At 37.1% G+C, this 26,216-nt stretch overlaps 1 protein-coding gene across 6 annotated transcripts in view; it reads left to right on the top strand.

Annotated features, from left to right (window-relative positions):
- The window catches only part of LOC117315460 (gastrula zinc finger protein XlCGF57.1-like), a 42,824-nt gene that overhangs the window by 1,532 nt on the left and 15,076 nt on the right, over nucleotides 1–26,216 (top strand). For 2 of the 6 annotated variants that reach the window (XM_033869657.1, XM_033869654.1), the window contains exon 1: nucleotides 25,335–25,443. Coding sequence is in view for 1 of the 6 variants with exons in the window: in XM_033869659.1 (XP_033725550.1) it covers nucleotides 4,921–5,006 (86 nt within the window). In the remaining 5 variants the exon portion in view is untranslated. Of the gene's footprint in view, nucleotides 1–2,783; nucleotides 2,875–4,481; nucleotides 5,007–25,331; nucleotides 25,444–26,216 lie in introns of those variants that run through there. The other 4 variants (XM_033869655.1, XM_033869659.1, XM_033869658.1 and 1 more) reach the window with 4 other exon arrangements.

Here is a 26,216-nt window from a genome sequence, read left to right as displayed (position 1 = left end):
AGTATGCAGTTCAGTTACATCCCAAAGAGAAATGTCAGTGTCCGTCTATAGGTACTTGTTATCACATTATAGCTGCTAAGTTAAGTATAGGAATAGATGATTCAGTAGGTAAGAGAAAACTTCATATGGCCCAACTTAAACGTAATTCCAGGAAACGTGTAGACAAGAAAGCAGGTAGGAAACGACCACGACCTTGTGATAGAGATGAAACTGATATAGTTCCCGCGCCAGACAGTAAGTTAACTAAGTTAGGTGATTATGTACTATGTTCAACGCCAAGCACAACAATAGTTTCTCCAGTGAAATCTGATCAAATCTCCCCTCTATGATATTTCAGAAAATATAATGGAAGAGAAGGAAGATATATCCAAAGACGTGAGTATGAAACGAGCCTATTGTTATCACTAGTCCTAAGGTAAAACCTAACAGAAAACGACTTTCGTTGCCAAAAAGACACAAACCAAAGGTAAGTGATATATTAGAAGATCTTTCAGATGATAGACCGTCAATTTGTGAGCCAGTAGAAACAAAACGTATTTGGATGGATAACGGTAAGAGCACAATAAGTTTTAAAGAAAAAGATGATATTTTAAAGGATAGAAAATTATGCGGAAATACTATGTGTTATGTTCAGGACATTTTAAAGAAACAATTTCCTAATATAAACGGTATGCAAGATACAGGCTACGCTCCAGTTTTGAGAAACGGTAAGTGGGATTATGCTTTACGAATGAAACCGACGACAGCATCAGCAGCACAAATCCATCATACAGGTGAGGACCATTGGGTAGTATCAGTACAGGAGGTAAGTGGTAACGAAGTTTATATTCTTGATAGTTTGATAGGTATAACTAAGCAGAAAGATCATTTGGAAAATAGGAAAATCTTAAAAACAATTTTACCTAGCATACAACAGCAAACAAATGGGGTTGACTGTGGGGTTTTTGCCATCGCTAATTTAGTAGAGTTTTGTTTTAATGGGTTTAAAGGTAGTGAAGAAATAGAATTCGACATAGATTATATGAGACAGCATCTAGTAAATTGTATTTCAAATGGTAGGTTTTCTAAATTTCCAAAGAAAAAACTTAGTAAATACAGAAAAAAGAAAGTTTCTCAAGCCTTAACGTATGATATTTTTATCGATTGTGAGTCAGATGGATGTCATATTTCTAATGTTTTTGATGATATGGTAAGTTGTGACGCTGGTTGCGATAGGTGGTTTCACAATAGATGTGTTTGTGATCAGTCAGATTTTCATTTTTCAAGAGACAGTTTCGTTTGGCATTGTACTAAATGTTCGAAAATTCAAACTAGAATACAATAAGAAAATAGTACTGTAGTTGTATTAAAATCATGCATTGATGAAAATATTTTTTTTACTAAAAGAAATAGCTTTAGTAACAGATAAAAAGTAAACCAGTGAATTGGTTTATACCACAAATGAAAACTTTATTTTCTACGTAAAAAAGTACATATGTTGATAAAAATATTTTAATGTGATAAACAATAATGAAAAGATGGGTAAGTATATTTAAAATCATTAAAATAAAATGATATGGGCTCTTTGTAGAACTGGGTCCTCGTCGCAGAGCCCGGAAACATTCTTATACCAGAATGGCTAAAAGTTCTACAAAGCTGGGGATCGGTAGAGTTATCTGCCCTTAGCACGGGCTCGGTGAAAGCTCGGTAAACACGGCGAGTTCATTGATCGTCGGCGCGGTTACAAAAATGTCAAAATTTGACATCAAGTCACATTAGATATATGTTGAAATTTATATTTTTAGAATCAGCTATATTTACTTGTTGTTTGTATCTAGTAATATTTCTCAATAATAGCATGTATCGGAAATAATTAGCAAAAAACATGAATAGTCACGCTTGATTGCGGGCTACACAAATTCTCCCCCTAAAAAATGAAAATCGCCGATTTAGGACGTCAAAATACATTTCATGAAAATCCACTTACACGGATTAATTTAAAACCTGAAATCAAATCTTTGTAGAAAAAATCACTTTAATCCATTCAGTAATGAAGGAGAAAAACGAAAATATCCAAAGCTCGGGCTCGGGTCTTCAGCTCGGGCTCGGCTCGGGATACACAAATTCTCTACCACCTATTTGCACTCCAAATTTGGATAAACCGGAAATAACCTCGAGAGGTCACAATCAAAACAAGTATGGCGGTATATACAAATGGGACCTACGCTTAAACGACAAAAGAGGCTAATAATCACTGATCTATGATATAGATATGGACACACGCTGTGTAACTTTGTGTATTTATAATAGATAAATAGAATAAGGTAAGTCAGATGATATGAAATGTGAGTAAAGATAACGTTTAAACGACTTTAATTAGCTAGGTGGGTCACAGCAACAGGTTTTACGTGCGGTGGTAATTAGAGGTTATAATTACATGATCATGACAGCCTGTCAAAAGTTTCCTGTCGTGCAAACCCCTAATATTATTGGAGTAGTGTACAGCCTACACAGGTACTTGGGGTAAGAAATTATATATTGTATATATAGCCTCGTATAACTTTATAAAATGGAGTTTTATATAGTAATACGAGGCTATATAATATATATACAATATATAATTTCTTATAATTACTCCATGCAAAGTACCTGTGGTGATGAGGGTCAGATGAAACTAACCGGGCTCGGTTTCGGGATTCATGAGTAACATATGACAACACTATAAATTACTTATTCATATAATAGAGTGAAACTCCGATTTTTATAAGGATTCGGAATGTATGTATACATTTTTTTTTTCATAGTGCTTTGTACCTGATGATGATGGAAAAAACGGGGCAGAAAAACCAGGCATTTTCAGACGATGCCAGGAAAAGAAGCAGCATTAGATTGGCTGTAAGTTATCATTGTGGTTGTTACTGCATGATGTCATATATGTTAGTATGTTACTCAAAATTCTGAAACCGAGCCCCTGTGACTAAGACATGTTATCAGGGGCCAGAGAAAACTCGGGCTAGTAGTCGGCCTGCTATTCCATTTAGAATATATATATTCTTAGCACGAGTTTCTTCTGGGCCAGACATCATGGTGTCAGGTCATATAGTTTCTTAGTCCGAGTTTCCTCTGGGCCAGAGTAGAGCAGACTTCACTGGTAGGGATCGATATATCCCCAACCTGTAGAAAACTCTGGTTTTGCTACACTATCCCAACTTTTGTTTTTATTCATTTTATGTACACTTTTTTTATCAAACATTCAATTATCTCTCAAATTTAAGCCATAATATTATCTCACAAATCAGGTAAATACAATTGTTTATTTTTAAGTTTTATTTAATTTTTATTGATTTTGTAACTGTGTCTTTTACTGTTTCAGTCAGTTTTAATAGCTAAATTGAGCTTATGTTGATTTGTTATAATATATGTACCGACGATAAATAAAATTTGAATTGAATTGAATTTGATTGGTGTTAGACATATGTACTCCAGAGAAAACCCAACAACTAGACATGATGTCTATAGGCCAGAGTTTCTTAGACAGAGTTTCCTTCATATGTACATGTATATATATGCATGAATTGTTTTTCGCAAGCTGACAATTGACCACCTGGCAACTTTATTTGGTAATGAAGACCAGTACTGTAATCACTTGATAGGTGTACATTTTTGTACACTGTCCCTATTACCCATCCCTTTCTCGACAACAGACAAAAACATTAAAAAATAAAATAAAAACACTAATGAAATTATAAACAGTTAACAAATTAAAAAATAAATTAAGATTGATAATATTATAGGACATAGCTATAGAGACACTGTGTCCTGTTTAATTCTATTAAATTCAACCATATACTATATATAGCTATATCATATCATTGTTTATATGGCTATATATAAATAGCACTTATCCTCAAGTTGGTTCACTAGCTATTGTCCAAAATATTTGATTTGATGGATCGATGCAGACTTAAAAACCTTGAGTTCCTTTTTAGTAAATAATTCACAAATTGTAATGTGTAAACATAAATATATTACAGAATATCAATCATATATATATTATATAGATATATATATTACATTATCATCCTTGAAGTGATCATCCACTAGTTTTTCAAATTGAACGCTTGATTAACAACATGTATATAGTGAGACTACCATGTAATGTCAACTGAGCTTTATTTATTTAAAAAAAAAAGTTTTTAAAAGACTACGAAAGTTTCAGAAAAAAACATTTCAAATTAGGATAAAGTTTAAACAACAAAAAATGATCTTGGTCTGGTTATACAGGCCTAGGAGACAGATGATGTATGGGGTGATTCAGTATATATAGAGCACTGTGTCCATTCTAGTTGTCTGTAGAGTCTAAGGCAGGACTCAACTTTCACAATACTACAAATCTAAAAAAGACAAACATATATACATATATACATACAGCATTAATATTTTTGAATATCTTTAGAATAAAGGCAAACAGCTTTATATATTTTATCTACTGGTCATTTCAGGTTCGAACACATTTAATGAGATGAAGGAGGACAACAAAGCAGATATAGGAAAAGATCTGAGGAGTATCTAGTGAAGAGGACATAGGAAAAGATCTGAGGTGTATCTAGTGAAGAGGATATAGGAAAAGATCTGAGGTGTATCTAGTGAAGAGGACATAGGAAAAGATCTGAGGTGTATCTAGTGAAGAGGATATAGGAAAAGATCTGAGGTGTATCTAGTGAAGAGGATATAGGAAAAGATCTGAGGAGTAGCGAGTGAAGAGGATATAGGAAAAGATCTGAGGTGTATCTAGTGAAGAGGATATAGGAAAAGATCTGAGGAGTAGCGAGTGAAGAGGATATAGGAAAAGATCTGAGGAGTATCTAGTAAAGAGGATATAGGAAAAGATATAGGAAAAGATCCTAACAATAAAAATAAATGCTACTCATGTGATCGATCATGATCACGAGAAAAAGAAAATTACTAGCCATTTCTGGTACTTCTGGACAGCAATGGAATTCTTACGAGATCACACATTTGCGTCGGTAAGTACTGGATATAACAATTTACACACAAATTATTATGATTGCTGCATTGGCTAGTTGCATGTACAAGGGGAGGTAACTTGTGTCAATTCCAGTTGATGCATTTATTGCGATATTGAAAATCACCTAATTTGATAAAAATGGTCCTCACCCGTTGATTACTGTTCTAGACTCAAATTTTCAAAGTCTCAAGTGACCTATATATTTTTAATCACCTTTTCAGTGTGTCATCTGTCATGGGTCTGACTATAAGTTAACAATTAACATTTTTGACTTCTTCTCTGAATCCCCTGAACAGATTTCAATTTAACTTCGCAAAAACCTTTTATAGTAAAACATCAATAAAAAGTAAAAAGTGTGATTTATTTGGTCCCCCACCCCCAGGGAACTTATGACTTAAGGGCAGGGACAAAAAGAGTCAAATTGACTGATATTTCAGAAATGTTCTTCCCCAGAAGCAAATAAGGTAGAATCAAATGTTGTTCATATATGGAAGGATCTTAGGTGCTTTACCAAAACTTTGACTTTCATGACCCTTTTTAGGTCATCTGACCCGAAGGGTCACGATGACCTATAGCCATCGTGCTTCGTCCGTCGTCGTCCGCCGTGCGCCGTCCGTAAACTTTTCACATTTCAATCTTCTTCTCAAATTCCACCGCCAAAGATGGCCGCCATGTCCGCCATCTTGAAAAACACATTTTAAACTTCTTCTCCAGTTCCATTGGTGCCATTGAGCTGGAAATGGGTGAGGATGTCAAGGAAGGCGAGCCAACATAGTGTTGTTATTTATTTAGCCTCGTAAAAACTTTGACATGGCAGCAATGGCGGCCATTTTGTAACATGATTGCGCAATCATGGTTTTCCTGAACAACACCTATTTCAAACTTCTTCTCGAATTCCAACGGTGGGATTCAGCTTTAACTTACCAGAAATGATCCTGAGATGGTCCTTACCAAGTACTAGTGTTGTTATTTATCGGGTCGGCCAGAAATCCAAGATGGCCACCATAGCCACTATATACTTGCTACAGAGAATACATACTACAATAATATAGGGGTTTTGATTTAGAGTCAGATGACCGTTAAGGGCCCTGGGCCTCTTGTTTTAATTATTGAATGGGATCGATGTCAAAGATGTCAAAGATTAATGTCAGATGATGAGTCATGCAGGTCCAGTGGGCCTCCTTTTAACAATAAATAGTTATAATTATATGATACCAAAGTCCTTGTTGAGGTTGTCATGGTTCTGTTATTTATCTGTCTTACAGAGCTGTCACTTTCATACCCGAGGACCACCCAGAATTCTGGGAGTTGGTACAGCAGATGGTAGGAACCAAAACCAAGGAGGAATGTTGGAAGCAGCACCAGATAGACTTGGCATCAGGAGAAAGCACTTACCCAAGGGAGACAAAGATAGAAGTTACTGACCCAAGGGAGGCAAGAATAGGAGAAATTACTGACCCAAGGGAGGCAAGCATAGGAGAAATTACTGACCAAAGGGAGACAAGAATAGGAGAAGTTACTGACCCAAGGGAGGCAAGCATAGGAGAAGTTACTGACCAAAGAGAGACAAGCATAGGAGAAGTTACTCACCCAAGGGAGCCAAGCATAGGAGAAGCTACTGACCAAAGGGAGACAAGAATAGGAGAAGTTACTGACCCAAGGGAGGCAAGCATAGGAGAAGTTACTGACCCAAGGGAGACAAGCATAGGAGAAGTTACTGACCAAAGGGAGACAAGAATAGGAGAAATTACTGACCCAAGGGAGGCAAGCATAGGAGAAATTACTGACCCAAGGGAGGCAAGCATAGAAATTACTGACCCAAGGGAGGCAAGCATAGAAGTTACTCACCCAAGGGAGCCAAGCATAGGAGAAGCTACTGACCAAAGGGAGACAAGAATAGGAGAAGTTACTGACCCAAGGGAGGCAAGCATAGGAGAAGTTACTGACCCAAGGGAGGCAAGCATAGGAGAAGTTACTGACCAAAGGGAGACAAGAATAGGAGAAATTACTGACCCAAGGGAGGCAAGCATAGAAGCTACTGACCAAAAGGAAATAAACATAGAAGTTACTGACCAAAGAGAGACAATCATAGGAGAAGTTACTCACCCAAGGGAGCCAAGCATAGGAGAAGCTACTGACCAAAGGGAGACAAGAATAGGAGAAGTTACTGACCCAAGGGAGGCAAGCATAGGAGAAGCTACTGACCAAAGGGAGACAAGAATAGGAGAAGTTACTGACCCAAGGGAGGCAAGCATAGGAGACGCTACTGACCAAAGGGAGACAAGAATAGGAGAAGCTACTGACCAAAGGGAGACAAGAATAGGAGAAGTTACTCACCCAAGGGAGCCAAGCATAGGAGAAGCTACTGACCAAAGGGAGACAAGAATAGGAGAAGTTACTCACCCAAGGGAGCCAAGCATAGGAGAAGCTACTGACCAAAGGGAGGCAAGCATAGGAGAAGCTACTGACCAAAAGGAGACAAGAATAGGAGAAGTTACTGACCCAAGGGAGGCAAGCATAGGAGAAGCTACTGATGCAACGGAGTCAAACATAGGAGAATGCTCAGAAAATCAAGGTAGGGAAATAATCCATTACATTATATGTCTCATTGGAGTTAGAGAAGTAGGACCCAATAACGAGAATAGGGTGTATACATCGATCTGTAAACCTAAGGAAAGATTACAAATTTATACCCTAAAATGTTCAATCATGGTTACCCATTACTATTAGGTCCATTCATTGTGATAATTGTTTCTGTCTTTCTGTCCTTTTTTTCTTCCCTTCTTTCTGTCCTTTCTCTCTTCCATTTTAACACTGGTACTTACATTGATGTAGATTATCTAAGAATCCAGACACCCAAACTTTCTGAAACTTCCGCGACGGTGATACACTGTAATATGCGGATGTGAAATAGGACTTCGAAAGTTCCTAATGTCAAGATCAGATTAAAGAGCATACGAGTCATCTTTTGAGAACTTTCATTCAAGAGAAAAGTGTGTGAGTGACCTTTTCTACAAGACAACACGTGCACAGTTCTGAAACAACACAAACAACACTCGCTGACACAATCTAAAGGAAGATGATTTGCTATAGAAAAAAATACTTCTCTTCTTGAACACTTAATTCCCCCCAAACCTTAAAAAAAAGTTTCATTTTGACCTGCACTTCACAAATATGTTTTAGACTGTTAAAAAATAAACAGAAAACGATACAAAACATTACTGCAATTTAAATTGTAATATAAATTGGTTTAATTCAATTATGGATTGTAAGTAATTTTAACTTTGTTAATATTGAATGATTCTATTGAACTATTCAATGACTAACTTTTGGACTTTTTAGCTCAACTTGCCTGAAGGGCTGTGAACTTGTACTATGATGCAGGGTCCGGCATCTGTCAACATTTCCTTTACTAGTTCTGGACGCGTGAATGGATTTAGATGAAAGTTGGTCTGAAGCATTTATTGGGCAAAGAAGAACTAATTATGATAATATTGTTAATTTATAAACGAAGGATATGACTCCCATTGGGCCTGATGGGAGGGTCTCAATAGGGGAAATTGAGGTAAATCATTTAAATCCTTACTAGTCCTGCACAACTGAATGGATTTTTATGAAATTTGATATGGGGCATCATTGGAAAAAACTGATCCAATGTTGTATAAAAGGAGGATATGGCTCTCTTTGGGCTCGAGGGACGGGGCCCAGAAGGGGAAATAGAGGTAAATTCTTTAAATCCAGAACTCGTTCTGAACTCATGTATAGATTTTAAGGAAAATTGGTCTGGAGCATCATTGGGCAAAGCAGATCTAATGTATACATTGAGGATGTGGCTCCCAAGGGGTGGGAGGGAAGGGCCCCATAGCAAGCATTAATATTTAAATCGCTTCTTGTCCTGAATGTCTGAGTAGATTCTGATGAAATTTGGGGTGAAGCATTATTGGATAAAGGTAATCTAATGTTGTATAAATGCAGAATGTCATTCCCTGGGGACAAGAAAGGCACAGGGCCCAATATGGTAAATAGAGATAAATTTTTAAAATCACTACTAGTTCAGAACAACTGAATGGATTTTGATCAAATTTGGTCTAGAGGATTATTAGGCAAATGAGAGCTAATGTTGCAGAAACAAATAATGAGAATGAGAGAAAGTGTGTCCAAGAGGGGAACAATCAAAATAAAATATAATCAATTGAAGTCCTCTTTCTTTTTTTCGAGAATGACAGAATTTGGTCCACCTGTAGTTTAAACAATTGTTAAGAGAAGTAGTTGAAAATTGGGAAAATATTTGAAATGTATCTTCAATTTGTTTTCCAATATTTTGCCATAGTTACTGAAATATCCATGTGAGCGTATATATAGTGTATATATATACTGAAACGAAAAAGAAACGCAACATGGAAAATTGTGATTAATTTTGTATTAAATATACATATCTGTATAAAAATCGCGGAAATAAACATGCACCCTGCCTAACACCCATACCAATCTTCAAAATCACCCAAGTGTGACTAGAGACCTATGCACTTCCGGCGCGGTAAAAACATCAAAAACCGTGCCTGTACAAACATATGCGTTCTTTTTTCATTCAAACCAGTATCAATTCATCACTAACATTGAGCCACATCATCGCCAATACTTTTGCAAACAATAATTCCTTTTACAATTATGCCACGGTTATCAAAGGTTGATAGAGGACGTGCTATAGCGATGCTTCTGGCAGGGAACACGCAACTTCACGTCGCTCGACAATTCAGAGTTCACAAATCGACTATTAGTCGATTAGTTTCACGTCTTAACGCAACAGGAAGAGTCGATGACCAGCCGAGATCAGGACGTCCACGCGTAACGTCGCGACGTCAAGACCGGGTTCTTAGGTTGGCACACCTGCGTAACAGGAGATTAACGGCCGCTGAAACGGCAAGGAATACGATTGGTAATCATAACCGTCGAATTCATCCCCAAACAGTGATCAACAGACTGCGTGAGGCTAATTTGCGTGCAAGGCGACAGTACGTTGGTTTACCACTAACACCGCAACGTCGAGCATGTCGTATGCAATGGGCAACGGCACATATGCCCAGACGTTTTCCTATGAGACGTTGGAGGTCTATGCTCTTCACCGATGAATCTCGATTCACGTTATTTCGAGCAGATGGCCGTCAACGTGTGTACCGGCGTCGAGGCGAACGTTTTGCTGACGCCTGTGTTTTGGAACACGACCGATTTGGGGGTGGATCAGTTATGGTTTGGGCGGGAATCTCCCATGGTTTGAAGACGCCTTTGGTGATAGTCAATGGGAATTTAACGGCCGTACGCTATCGGGATGAGATCCTTAGGCCCCATGTTGTGCCGTTTGTTAGGCAGCATCATCTAACCTTTCAGCAAGATAACGCGAGACCACACGTTGCAAGAGTCTGTAGAGACTTTCTTGCGACACAGAACATTGTTCCTATAGATTGGCCTCCATATAGCCCCGACCTGTCCCCAATCGAGCATTTGTGGGATGAATTAGACAGAAGAATTCGAAATCGCCGTAACCCCCCAAATACCCTCCCTCAGTTAGCAAATGCACTCGTCCAAGAATGGAATAACATTCCAATACGGAAAGTCAATGCCCTGATGAACTCAATGCAACAAAGAATTAGAGATGTGATAACTGTTCGAGGAGGACACACACGATATTAGGGCACGGTTTCAAAACTGCTGCCATTTCAACTTGGATTCACGTAGGGTACTACCAATCATGACCTTCTAGCAAAGTGACCTGTTCTTAAAAATCTCTAAACATTTAAAGGATGTTACATCAATATTCAATATTAACTATTACATATGAAATTTAAACATAATGCTCACAAGTATTATTTTATTAAAATTGTCAAGTAGTAATAACGACAGTACAGACAAGCAAATTGACATAGTGTATATATATATATATATATATATATATTATTGAAACAAATACTGAGCATAGTATGGGACAATTAGAAATTACATTAGCCAAGGTGAATTTCTACCTCTGCTTGCCTAGGACAAGTGGCTTGAAACAAATTTTGCACCCCTATCATATGAAACACTGTTATAGATGTCTTTGCTAGGCTCGGTGTCAAATACATGATCCTATTTTTCGTTTTAGATGCCTCACATTTGGCTACACTGGATACCAGATGTAAATCATCTGCCAAAATATCATACGAGCAATTAGAAGAAAAGAGTATCTTTGAGGACAAAACATCAAAATGTGATGTTGGCGAAAAAGAAAGGTACAATGCAGAAAAGCAGAAACGTAGTAGCCGCAATAAAAGAGATGGAGAAAAATATTACCAGTGTGATGTTTGTGGTAAAGGTTTCAACATTAAGTCATTGTTATTGAGGCATTACCTGCTGCATAAAAAGGCAAAGTTATGTAATTGTGATGTGTGTGGAAAAGGTTTCAACATTAAGTCATTGTTCGTTAGGCATTCCCTGCTGCATAAAAAAGCAAAACCATTCAAATGTGATGTTTGTGGTAAAGGGTTCAGTGATATGTCATCTGTGAAGAGACACCTTCTTGACCAAAAAGGAGAAAGACCGTACAAATGCGATGTTTGTGGTAAGGGGTTCAACGACCAGCATAATTTGAAGATACACATTCGTATTCATACAGGAGAAAAACCATACAAATGTGATGTTTGTGGTAAAGGGTTCTGTTATATGTCATCTGTGAAGAGACACCTTCGTGTCCATACCGGAGAAAGACGGTACAAATGTGATGTTTGTGGTAAAGGGTTCTGTTATATGTCATCTGTGAAGAGACACCTTCGTGTCCATACCGGAGAAAGACCGTACAAATGCGATGTTTGTGGTAAGGGGTTCTGTTATATGTCATCTGTGAAGAGACACCTTCGTGTCCATACCGGAGAAAGACCGTACAAATGCGATGTTTGTGGTAAGGGGTTCAACGACCAGTATAATTTGAAGACACACGTTCGTATTCATACAGGAGAAAAACCATACAAATGTGATGTTTGTGGTAAGGGGTTCAGTTTCAAATCTCATGTAAGGCGACACCTTCTTGGCCATAAAGAAAAAAAATCGTACAAATGTGATGTCTTTTACAAGGGGTTCAATAAGCAGTCTGTTTTTAAGGCACACATTCGTGTTCATACCGGAGAAAGACCGTACAAATGTGATGTTTGTGGTAAGGGGTTCAGTGTAAAGTCTTCAGTAAAGAGACACCTATCTGTTCATACAGGAGAAAAAGCTTACAAATGTGATGTTTGTGGTAAGGGGTTCAACTTCAAGTGTAATTTGAAGACACACGTTCGTATCCATACAGGAGAAAAACCGTACAAATGTGATGTTTGTGGAAAGTTGTTCAGTAGAAAGTCTAATTTGAGGACACACCACTTTCGTGTCCATACAGGAAAAAAAACGTACAAATGTGATGTTTGTCATAAGCGGTTCAGTAAGCAGACTCATTTGAATGCACATATTCGTGCTCATACAGGAGAAAAAGCGTACAAATGTGATGTTTGTGGTAAGGGGTTCAGTAGCATGTATCATAAGAGGAGACACATTCGTGTCCATACAGGAGAAAAACCGTAAAAATGTGATGTTTATGGTAAGGGGTTCATTGAGAAGTCTCAAGCAAAGAGACACCTTCGTGTCCATACAGGAGAAAAACCGTACAAATGTGATGTTTATTATGAATGGCTCGGTGCGAAGAGACTTAGAAGAGAAAATCCTTACAAATGTAATGATTGTGATAAGGTGTTCAGTAAGTAGTCTAATATCAAGGCACACTGTCGTGTGAAGGCAAACATTCATCCACAACACATGGATGACTCACTACCCTAGATATTGTCCCTATTACATAGATCGATAATGATTGATTGTTTCCCCTTATCTAGGTCAAAAATGTCTCGTTACCCTAGATGCCCCCCTAATAGATGTCCACAACACATGATTGGCTCGCTACCCTAGATGTCATTCCCCTTATAGATGTCCACAACACATGATTGGCTCGCTACCCTTGATGTCATTCCCGTTATAGATGTCCACAACACATGATTGGCTCGCTACCCTAGATGTCATTCCCCGTATAGATGTCCACAACACATGATTGTCTCGCCACCTTATTGATGTCCATTACACATAATTGGTTCGCTACCCTAGATGTCATCCCCATTATAGATGTCCAATACACATGATTGGCTTGCTACCCTAGATGTCACCCCCCTTATAGATGTCCACAACACATGACGGCTTGCTACCCTAGATGTCATCCCCATTATAGATGTCCACAACACATGACGGCTCGCTACCCTAGATGTCGTCCCCTTATAGATGTCCACTACACATGATTGGCTCGCTACCCTAGATGTCACCCCCATTATAGATGTCCACTATACATGATTGGGTCGCTACCCTAGATGTCACCCCCCTTATAGATGTCCACAACACATGACGACTTGCTACCCTAGATGTCATCCCCATTATATATGTCCACAACACATGACGGCTCGCTACCCTAGATGTCATCCCCTTATAGATGTCCACAATACATGATGGCTCGCCACCATAGATGTCAACCCCATTATAGATGTCCATTACACATAATTGGTTCGCTACCCTAGATGTCATCCCCATTATAGATGTCCACAATACATGATTGGCTCGCTACCCTAGATGTCATCCCCATTATAGATGTCCACAACACATGATTGGCTCGCTACCCTAGATGTCATCCCCCTTATAGATGTCCACAATACATGATGGCTCGCCACCATAGATGTCAACCCCATTATAGATGTCCACAACACATAATTGGTTTGCTACCCTAGATGTTATCTCCATTATAGATGTCCACAATACATGATTGGCTAGCTACCCTAGATGTCATCCCCCTTATGGAAAAAAAAATTACCTACAATATGTCTGGAAAGCGGGGAGTAGTAATTCCATTAATTTGCTTGTTTTTATTCTGATGTTAATAAAATATTATAAGAACATCATTAATTGTAATTACTAGTTTCAATGGCATTATTTGTTTATTGGGCATTACAGCATCTAGCCGATTTTTAACACAATAAAAGATTAATGGCCAGTAATAATTTGGCCTGATCACTTCCATGGTCATTATTTTATCTACATTATATTATATGTATTTGAATAGAGATTACACAATGAGTAATCGTTGTATGGGTATTTTTTGTTTCACTCGAGTTAGTAATTTTCTAAAAGATACAAAAATCACGAGCTACTGCTTGTGTGTTTTGTAAGTTTGTAAACGTGTCGACGTGTTTTCCTTTTACAATGTCATTTGGATGTAATGATATGACCTAAAGTGAACTACCACTGATTGATATGAAAAACTGACAATTTCGTAATTTCCTTGACATTGTGAAGCGGCCTACAAGCGTTAGCCAATCAAAACCATTAATTTTCGTGATTTAAAGAAAACATTCCGGTCAAAGGTCACCGTGTTAACCAATCAAATGCATTTAAAGTTTGTTCCTAGTGTGGTATTAACTGAATGTTATTTAACAGTTGTATTATTTCTTGCCTTTGGAGTTGATATCTCCCACGTCCGTTGTGTTCGAATGAGAATTATAGTTATATTCTAATTCGTTTCTCTCAAACGAACATAAATTATTTATCATATAAACTCAAACTCATTACTGGGAGTTAGTCCGCCTAGCTATATGAGGACGTACTTTATTCACTTTAGATATAACAATAAATCACAAGCACAGAGTCCATCACTTTCCCATTGTGTCTTCGCTTCAATCCGACTTCGGAATGTTGCAAACATCCATGTTGTGTCCGTCCAATAAAGGTTCTACAATCACAGAACGAAAACAAAAGTAGACACACAGACGATTCAAAAAGGGGCGGGTGGGTGGGAAGTCAGTATAGTACAATGGCTAGGCAAACACAGACACCTGTACGTGTCATCACTATCCTAAGACTACCTATCGCACGTGCCAATAATGCGGCACGTGCTGAACTCTGACCCGGACTTACCCATACATTCATTTACATAACTATGATAAATCTATCATTAAACTGATGCCTTCGAATTCGTTCGGACATCAGAAATATGATGAAAACTTTATCCGAACGATGATTATATATATGAGTGTTTGTGTGTACATGTTATAGAAATCCCTACTCGGCATGAACAACTGAATGTATTTTTATGAAATTTGATATGGGGCATCATTGGAAAAACAACTGATCCAATGTTGTATAAAAGGAGGATATGGCTCTCTTTGGGCTCGAGGGACGGGGCTCAAAAGGGGAAATAGAGGTAAATTCTTTAAATCCAGTACTCGTTCTGAACTCATGTATGGATTTAACGAAAATTGGTCTGGAGCATCATTGGGCAAAGCAGATCTAATGTATCAATTGAATGTGGCTCCGATGGGGTGGGAGGGAAGGGGCCCTTATCGTTAATATTTAAATCTCTTCTTGTCCTGAATGTCTGAATGGATTCTGATGAAATTTGGGGTGAAGCATTATTGGGTAAAGGTAATCTTAATGTTGTTTAAATGCAGAATATCATTTCCTTTAGGGCAATAGAATTAACGCCGAAATGTACAGGGGAAAAGGCGTATCCTATACAAATGCCTATGTCTTTGCCGTAGTTAGCGATACTTCGGGTCGAATTAAGAATTCTCAGGAATCAGTATTCGAAGAATTTTGGTTTATCTTGAGAGTAAAACTGTTGTATTAGTGTAAAGATTGTAACTTTTTCTACTTAGGAAAAATACACATTTAACATGAATTTCAATGATGACGACCTAAACTTTATTCAAACGAAGGATTGTCCCGTTAATGACCAGTACTTTTTGGTTTAGACCATATCACATCCATTGTCATAATGTTGTGTCTATTTAGTTGGCATTTCAGAATCAGATTGATATTTTATGAAATAGAAGCAGAAATTGTCATGAATTATTGGGCCAAATTATTGCCATAGTCATTATTGGTTTAGTTTAATAATAATACAATACATGTATGTGACTTTAAAGGAATCGCAACAAATTCTTGTAGATCCCATTACAAAAATGTCATTCCCATTAATATTAAATCTATTGTTCATAAAAGTAAGGCTATTTTTGCTAAAATTGTATTGCAATATATTGCGATAGTTTACAAAATATACATAGTGAAATATATTTTAGGAACTATAAGCAAAAGAACAATGATATCTGCCTTTTTGGTAGTTGATTTGTTTATCATTTTAATTGTTCTTCTAAATAAAGTTGGGAGTAGACATGAATATGTGTTTAATGTGTCTTTTTTTTTGCCAAACCGAATCAACATGTATAGATATCTTCTGTGCAAGTAGCTGGTTCACTTACAAAGAACCCTGTGACAGTTGCATTGTATACTAGAATATTGTGTTATTACAGATATAACAAACACAACATATTAAATTCACAGTTCATTAATTGTTGGCAATATGTGTGGCCACGACTGAAGTTATTAACTATTTTATTAAGTTAAAAATGTAATTGTGTGTCACCGCTTCTTGGCTGACACATCAATTTTAACATTATCCTGAGCACCACACTCCACATAAACAACAACAACAACAACATCAGTTTCCAAAGTCAAATCAAAAGTTCACAAATGAAAGTCACCGAATAAGTAAAGTGGAATATTATAAATGTTACCCTGGATACTTGAGAAAAGTAATAACTGAAGGTTATGCTGCCGTGTAACGCCACCTGGTTACCCTGGAAACAGCGGTTACCAGTCTTGATGATAAGGTCCACATTCAGTAACACTGATATCAGACAGCATGCCTCCAGTATCTGACTTCAGTCGTGCCGAGTTTAAATCCACTAAATCCCTCCCAGATAGTCCATCTGTTCTTTAAAAGCTTCAACAGGAACTGGAGCTATAAAAACACACAAAGAAACAACAGCAGTACCATTTCTTTAATTAGTTACAGAGACAAGGAAAGGGTGGGTGGGTCTTATCAGAAATTAATATCTTTTTGATATAAAATTACACTTGCCTTGCTTCGGCTGGTCCTGCGTGAAGGGGGTGTAATGAAAGGGAGATAACCCTAATAGAAAAAGGAGGCAACACCCCAATTTACTATGAAAGCAAACTAGTCAAACTGTAATAACCTGAACTATTCAGAAAGAATAGTTCGTTATTATTACAGATATAACAAACATAATATATTAAATTCACAGTTTATTAACTGTTGGAAATATGTGTGTGGCCACGACTGAAGTTATTAACTATTTTATTTAGTTAAAATGTAATTGTGTGTCGCCGCTTCTTGGCTGACACATCAATTTTAACATTATACTGAGCACCACACTCCACATAAACAACAACAACATCATCAGTTTCCAAAGTCAAATCAAAAGTTCACAAATGAAAGTCCCCAAATAAGTAAAGCGCAATATTATAAATGTTACCCTGAAAACAGCAGTAACATGCCTTAATACTTGATAAAAGTAATAACTAAAGGTTATGCTGCCGCGTAACGCCAACTGGCGGCAGCATGACTATTTTAGTCATGTCAGACCACCGCCACCCTACTTAATAAGGGGGGGGGTGGCCGCGGCATCACAAAGCTTTATACTACAGCTCGCGACCAAACAAAACAATGTAAAAACCAACCAGAAGTGCAACATTGCTTCATGTTCATCAGATGGAAATACAGTCTGCCCACTAAATGCGATGTATTCTAACGCCACCTTGAATGTCATTCAAGAAAATGTTACTCCCCACCAAAGACAAATGGAACCCGTCTATGAACAAAGGCCTGTGTTTTAATTTTATACCGGGATGCTTGATATATCCCCCGCCCATCCCCAGGACTGTTTTAGCACAAACACCATTTAACTTCATCCGGGCTTTATCCATGGCCTCAATGTTGATAGAATACCTATACACTAGGTGAGGTAATATCTGTGACAAGATAATTTTGGTGTCTGGGAACATACTCTGGACCCGTCTCAACACTTTAACAGCAACACGACACAAATCACCAATTGGTAACATGCCGACATCACTACCACCACAGTGAATCAGCATAAATTTTGGACTATTGCCAGAGACTTTACACAAAGTGACCAATTTGATTCAAGCTTCGTTAAAGTAAGTCCACTATACCCCTGCCATACCATACCATAGCATTTTTCAAGTGTAAGTCCAGGTCCCCCTGGTCTTCTCAGTGAATCCAAATGAGCTCTCTTAATTAGCGATGACCCTACACACCACACTGAAAGGCTTAATAACTGGTGTAAGTCAACAGTAATGCCATCCATGGGGGTGATGAACCTCAGACAAATTGTAAGCAACATACATGATTTGATTGAACTGTAGTTTTCACAAAAATTAATATTAACTTGATAAACCATGAGCCTAGAACACTATATCTGCAATGATTCGACAATGTGATTGAGGCTTTGGAACTCTTACATATGTTTTAAAATCATTTGAACTCCATCTACCTGATGCTTGAATAACTGAATCAGTATACCCTGCAACTTTCAATGCAGAGGTCCTACCAACCCTAAAGCTATGGGATCGGTAACGCCCTGACTCAACACCTAACAATTTTAATGACTTCTGTAACATTGCTGAAAGTTGGTATTCAGTGAGTAGTGCCCACCAAAATGACAATAGCGGGCCTGCCCGGACTGGCCTAACTGCCAAAACGTCATGGAGGCTTAGGGCACAATTAACAAGCTGTCTTTTGAATAACTAATGCTGTCCCTTTCCACAGTTGATCAGTTTTGGAAAAGCGAAGAAAAATAGACATACTTTTCCCATCGGGACTTATTGTGATATCCTCCCGTTGTACAAATAGATGAGGCAGGCGCCCTTTCGCAGTTATCTCCCCTACCCGCAATAAACCAAAATATGCTATAACATAAGCAAGCTTGAAAAGTTTGACTTCATATGAATTTAAACAAATATTTGGGAGCACTCTGACTATATGCAACAATAACTCTGAGGTAATAGGGAGACGAGTGTCTGCTCTATGTTTTAACCTCTTCATTCCCTCTAACATCTTTGACACGAGGAAACATTGTGTAGTATCCCCCTGGCCCTTAATTTTGCAATGGTAAGCAACTGCAGATTAAAAACATAACATAGCATTATAGTAACGTAAATCACAGGGGACAGGATAGGTTACGACAATGAATACTGATATAACATTATAGTAACGAAAATCACCAGACATGGGGACAGTATAGGACACGACAATGAATACCAATATAACATTATCGTAACGTAAATCACCAGACAGGGGACAGGATAGGACACCAGACAGGGGACATGATAGGACACGACAATGAATACAGATATAACACTATCGTAACGTAAATCACCAGACGGGGGACAGGATAGCACACGACAATGAATACCGATATAACATCATCGTAACGTAAATCACAGGGGACAGGATAGGACACGACAATGAATACCGATATAACATGATCGTAACGTAAATCACCAGACAGGGGACAGGATAGGACACGACAATGAATACCGATATAACATGATCGTAACGTAAATCACCAGACAGGGGACAGGATAGCACACGACAATGAATACCGATATAACATTATAGTAACGTAAATCACCAGACAGAGGACAGGATAGGACACGACAATGAATACCGATATAACATTATAGTAACGAGAATCACCAGACATGGGGACAGTATAGGACACGACAATGAATACCGATATAACATTATAGTAACGTAAATCACCAGACAGGGGGACAGGATAGGACACGACAATCAATACCGATATAACATTATCGTAACGTAAATCACCAAACAGGGGACAGGATAGGACACGACAATGAATACCGATATAACATTATCGTAACGTAAATCACAGGGGACAGGATAGGACAGACAATGAATACCAATTTAACATTATAGTAACGTAAATCACCAGACAGGGGACAGGATAGAACACGACAATGAATACCAATATAACATTATCGTAACGTAAATCACAGGGGACAGGATAGGACACGACAATGAATACCGATATAACATTATAATAACTTAAATCACCAGACAGGGGACAGGATAGAACACGACAATGAATACCGATATAACATTATAGTAACGTAAATCACCAGACAGGGGGACAGGATAGGACACGACAATGAATACCGATATAACATTATAGTAACGTAAATCTACAGACAGAGGACAGGATAGGACACGACAATGAATACCGATATAACATTATAGTAACGTAAATCTACAGACAGAGGACAGTATAGGACACGACAATGAATACCGATATAACATTATAGTAACGTAAATCACAGGGGACAGGATAGGACACGACAATGAATACCGATATAACATAATCGTAACGTAAATCACAGGGGACAGGATAGGACACGACAATGAATACTGATATAACATGATCGTAACGTAAATCACCAGACAGGGGACAGGATAGCACACCAGACAGGGGACAGGATAGGACACGACAATGAATACCGATATAACATTATCGTAACGTAAATCACCAGACAGTGGACAGGACAGGACACGAAATCTTAACCTAGCAGTTTGGTATTCATATTTCAATTCAATTATTCTATACCTCATAATACATCTGATGATATTTGAAAGTGTTCGAAAAATGGAATAGGTGTTTATATTGATTCATATTGACTTCATTTCTCCAATTGATCCACTTCAGGATTTCTGGAAGTTACAACTCTATTTTACTTTATATCGTTGGGGCTGGGGACTTAGAGATGTAACTTTTATATAACAAGATTTACACTTGCGTATTTGTAGGCTTATTATTATAATTTCTTTTCTTTTGATAATATCTCTATGAATTACAGTCCCTCACATGAGTCTTTGCATGACTTAAAGTTAAATATCTTCAAAAGTTTCTTCTTATTTCTTTAAGTTTCCAGTTTCCTTTTGATAACAAGGTTGTCATGTTTAGTTGAATTTTGAGAATTGAGTGGTTTTCAAATTTGCTTTTTGTTTTGCAATACATCAATATTTTGCATGCCTCAATAAACTATACATGTATATAGACATGCTCTCGTGCTCGAGTTTGCTTAAAACTTCCCATAATAATGTTGTTAAACATTTTGAATTCAATCATCAACAATAATGTTTATTTGCTTACATTTTAAGGTTACCTGACTCAAACAATTTTCTCCTTGTGGTTTTACATTCAAGGTCACAGCAATCAAACATGCTTAAATGTTTAAACACTCTTTTTCTCAATATAAAAAAAAAAAAAAGTCTAGAGAAGCAGGTCATTAATACAGGCCCATATGGCCTCTTGTTTGGTTGCAGAATAATATCTTTTTTTCCCCAGTTTTTCGGACACGGATGTCAAAGGTCAATGTCAGTATTTCTATCAAATGGAAATCAGTTGCTTGGAATACTACATATAGCCAGAGACTTGTATATCAGGGAGACTCGGAACAGTCTGTAATCTTACCAAATATCGCGCACGCCCGGAGATATCGAAGTGCCTCGTTCCGAAATCCAGGTGACACCAAATTCGCTGCCATATTGGCTGCATCGCCTCGTAGCGTTTAGAAACAAACTGGAATTTAAAGCCTATTTTTTTTAGCGAAATAGACCGGCATTAAACGCAAGTCACACGTTTGCATTGATTTCTGGTTTGATATAATTTAACAAATCGATGTAAAGTTTTCGTTATTTCATTGATGTTATGAGAGGTAAAATTGTCTTCAAATTAAGGTCGATATACAAAAATACAAAAACTCGTATCGTGCGCCGTGGGTCAAAATTACCAAAACGGTCCAGGATACTTCTTTTTTTTTCTAATGAAAGAAAATTTAATTTGTTGAATGTTATATTGTCTTTGACATTTCATACATTGTTGTTCTTAATTTCAAATCGGTCAGACGTTTAGAAAATACGTTATTTTATATCAGAAAACGGGCATTTTCACGTGATGAGGACGACACAAATTAGCATGTTATTCAATCTGCGGGTCAAAATTACCCAAACCGTCCAGGATTTTTCTAGTGAAGTAAAATTTATTTGTTGAATGCTATATTTTTTTGGACAATTCATACATTGTTGTTTTTAATTTCAACACGGTCAGACGTTTAGAAAATTCTTTATTTTATATCAGAAAACGGGCACTTTCACGTGATGAGGAGACACAAATTAAAACACTATTAAGTGATGAATCAAAATGACCAAAACGGTCCTAAATACTTTTTTTCTAGGGTAGTGAGTTCGAAGTTGTATCTGTTGATCGATATACATGTATTTTCCTTGAGATTTCATACTAGGGTTTCCTAATTTCAAACTGATTGTTATAAATACACCATTTTATATATTAGAAAGTGGACATTCTTAACACAATACTTATTAATTAATTTACTATAAAATTGATTCATTGTAAATGTTTAAATGCGTTTGCTTGTTGCGTCCTGTGCCACCTGGTATGTACGTTAATTGACCACCTCTAGCTAGATGTCACCATATTTACACCCCCAGCCCCAACCCCCTCCGGCCATGGACAGTTTTACCTACAGCTTATACAGGTATCATCAATGCCGGTACAGGTAGGACTGTGATCTTAAGTTCTCTGACTGCAGTTCAAAGAAACCTTGTAACTTATATAATTACCTGTGATAAAATTCACAATTTACCTGGCTGTAATCGGGTGACATGTTGACAAACGGTGATGAGTACACAAGCAAATTCACATATGTTCCTAATAATCTGATAATTGTATAATTGTCTGTAGCCCAGAGGAAACTCGGGCAAAGAATATGGAGGGACGGCGACGGCCGAGTGGTTAAGGTGTCTCGACACTTTATCACTAGCACTCCACCTCTGGGTTTCGAGTTCGATACATACGGTGGGGCAGTTGCCAGGTACTGACCGTAGGCCGGTGGTTTTTCTCCGGACACTCCGGCTTTCCTCCACCGCCAAAACCTGGCACGTCCTTAAATGACCATGGCTGTTATAATAGGACGTTAAACAAACCAAACCAAACCGTAGCCAATTTCAGGAGGTATCAAACGCTAGTTTATCAATGGTATTATCAAGTAGGGACATACCAGAGACATGTCTCTGGACATACATATCTTATATATCCGTTTATCAAGTAATCATTAAGGAGCATAAAATGTCAAACATTTTGAGGACAATCAAAACCAGGAATAATATGCATAGAAACAAATATTAGGAGAACGATCCTAGTGTCGGTTAATTTATGTACATGTCTGTGATATTTAAATAAGACACACTAACAAAATCCTTTAAACTTTGTTGTAGTAAAAATATTATCTGTCCGGGAAACAGTTTTAACGTCTCAAACTATGACAGTCAAAACTTTGATTTTTAGCTCGTCTCTCCGAGAAAGAGTGATAGCTTATGTTGTCACTCCGGCGTCGGCGTTGGTTTTCCAAATGTCAAGTTTTTGGTGTAAGTATTGAAAGGCATAGTAATTTATGGTAATATGGTTCCTGTGGGGTTACACTAAAAGATTTTTTGAAAAAAAAACAACAAAACAAAACAAAAACGAAAAAAAAAAACAACAACAGATTTTAAAATGTTTTGGACTTACAAAATGTTAAGTTTTTTGTGCAAGTTTTGAAAGGTATTAACATATCACTTTATAATTGTACTAGGGTGCTGATAATTGGCAATAGAGTCCCCATGGAGTTAAACTACCCCCTGTCAGAGTTAAACTTAAGGATGAAAAAAAAAGAAACCAACAGAGTTTTCAAATTTTTGACTTATAATATTTCTGCATTAAGTTTTTGGTGTAAGCGATAAAAGGTTTTAATCACTTTATATATGTACTCTAAGGTGCTAATATTTGGCGCTAGAGTCCCTCTGGAGTAAGACTATCCCATCCTGGAGTAAAACAAACAACATCAAAAAAGATATACTTTTATCTTTAAAAATCTTGTTTTTTGTTGTTGTTTTGTTTTTGTTTTGTTTTGTTTTTTAATCTTTGGACTTAGAACATTGTGGTAAGTTTATGTTGAGAGTATTGAATGGCATAGTAATACATGGTATAAGGTTCCCTTTGGGGGTTAAACTTTCCCTTGCCGGAGTTAACCTGAAAGATTTTTTGGGGAAAAAACTGATTTTTTAGATTTGTTTTATGCAAGTGTTGAAAGCTATAAGCACATCACTTTAGATTGTACTAGGGTGTTGATATTTAGTAAAAGAGTCTCTCTGGAGTTACACTTTCCCTTCTTGGAGTGAAACTGAAAGAAAAAAAATTAATTGTCCCCCCCCCACTTTTTACAGGGGGGGGGGGCAAACATATCTTTTTGCCCCCCCCCCCCCCCCCCCCCACTTTTTGACATCCAAAATCTAATAAAAAGGGGAAAAACATGAATTTTTATATTCATTTCGATAAATATCCGTAAATTTTTCGAATAAAAAAGTCGGTCTAGATATTAATGCCTGGAAGCTTGTGCAAGTCCAATTGCGGAAAAGCCCGAGGAGTTCCGGATTGTGCATGGCTAGTCGGTCGAGTAAAATAGTCCGCAATATTAGGATTTAAAACAGCATTAATTTGTCAAAATAGAAGTATTTAGCATATCTGGTCTTTCATAAAATACAAGAATGCATTATAAATTTGATAATTTTAATAATTATTCCATGTTTATAACAACAAGGTAAACAAGTGAAATCGTTTCGCGGAAGGATTTTAACCATGTATTCATACGCACTGATCAGTGTTAATCTGGTCAAATTCATGAGCAAATGAAACAGATTCAGTTTGGTAGTTTCATTGAGTCCAACTTGAGTAGAAATTGAAATATAAATACTTATTACCGGTAAGCTTGTTATAATAATATTTAAAAAAAACCACACACACACACACAAAAATAATAAAACAACAACAAAAAACAAATAAAAAACCCCCAAAAAATCGAATAAACAAATCAAACATTTTAATGCATTTTTACCAGTGAAATATGTAGTGGATATTGAATGGTTTCCCGTGTACTATAATATATCTAACGAGCATGACAGAATATCGATATTTTTACGAGGGCGAAATATTCTGTCATACTCGTGAAATGTATGTTATTTAACGCTATATCATTGAGGTACAAACGGGAAACCATTCAATTTTCTATTTACTTTCCATTTTTCATACACCAACATTACATCAGACAACAAAACAATCCAAAATAGAAAACAAATTAAACAGTGCATAAATAAAAAATAACTTTTTTCATCTTTCATTTTCTTTCTTGTCGGCTCTTGTCGGTAAATCTAGTTTCTTGTCGGATCTTGTCGGTATATTGTGGGTAGTTATTGGGACCCGTTACCGTCAAGGAAGATAACTCGCGTTGCTGTTGTCTCTGCACTTTACATTGATGTTGCATTGGCCTGCTGTTTAAATGTACGTATACTTGAAGAGTGCATTAGGAGATATATCACACACAAGGTAGGACACAAGTTTATAGACAATTTAGATACCATTATCGGTTGTAATGCACACAATGTATACAGTATGGATATTATTACTATAGTGTCGTGGTTGTTACTGCATGGGTCCTCCTAAAGAGATGTACAAAACCCGGGATGCACTCAGGCGTGAAGCGATTTTTGTTGATTTATTGTGTTTATAAGGTTATATCTGCGTTATTACTGAATGGATTTTTGTTCGGACACCAGCAGTAAAAGGGTTGATTTATGACTTTTAAATGGTATAAGCAATATTTAACAGTATCAAATTTTAGAAGTGAAAGTGGTGGCCGGAATGAACCCATTTGAAATAAAAATCGCGATATTTACCGGTGTACCTAATGAGTGACCAGGGAGTGTCCAGGGACATTTTGCACGCTCAGGAATTCGTTATTGAAGATGTTTTGATTATTTAACACTTATTTCACACTTCTTCTCCAATTCCATCAGTGGGAGTTAGCTCTAACTTACCAGAAATAATCCACAGGTACTTGTGGACATGATTATGATATTTCTAATTCAAATGTTTCATTATAGACGAGTAAATTATTGTATTACAATCGCATGCTTAATTTGAAAAAAATATCGTATCTCGGCCTTGTAAATACTAAGTATTTAAAAATATCGTATCTCGGCCTTATAGATACTAAGTATTTATAAGGCCGAGATACGATATTAATTTCAAATTAAGCATGCGATTGAAATACAATAATTTACTTGTCTATAATGAAACATTTGAATTAGAAATATCAT

This window comes from Pecten maximus, chromosome 17 (assembly GCF_902652985.1).
Source record: "Pecten maximus chromosome 17, xPecMax1.1, whole genome shotgun sequence".
Taxonomy (NCBI): domain Eukaryota; kingdom Metazoa; phylum Mollusca; class Bivalvia; order Pectinida; family Pectinidae; genus Pecten; species Pecten maximus.
The sequence above is the reverse complement of the archived record's forward strand: the minus strand, read 5'-3'. Positions and strand labels throughout refer to the sequence as shown.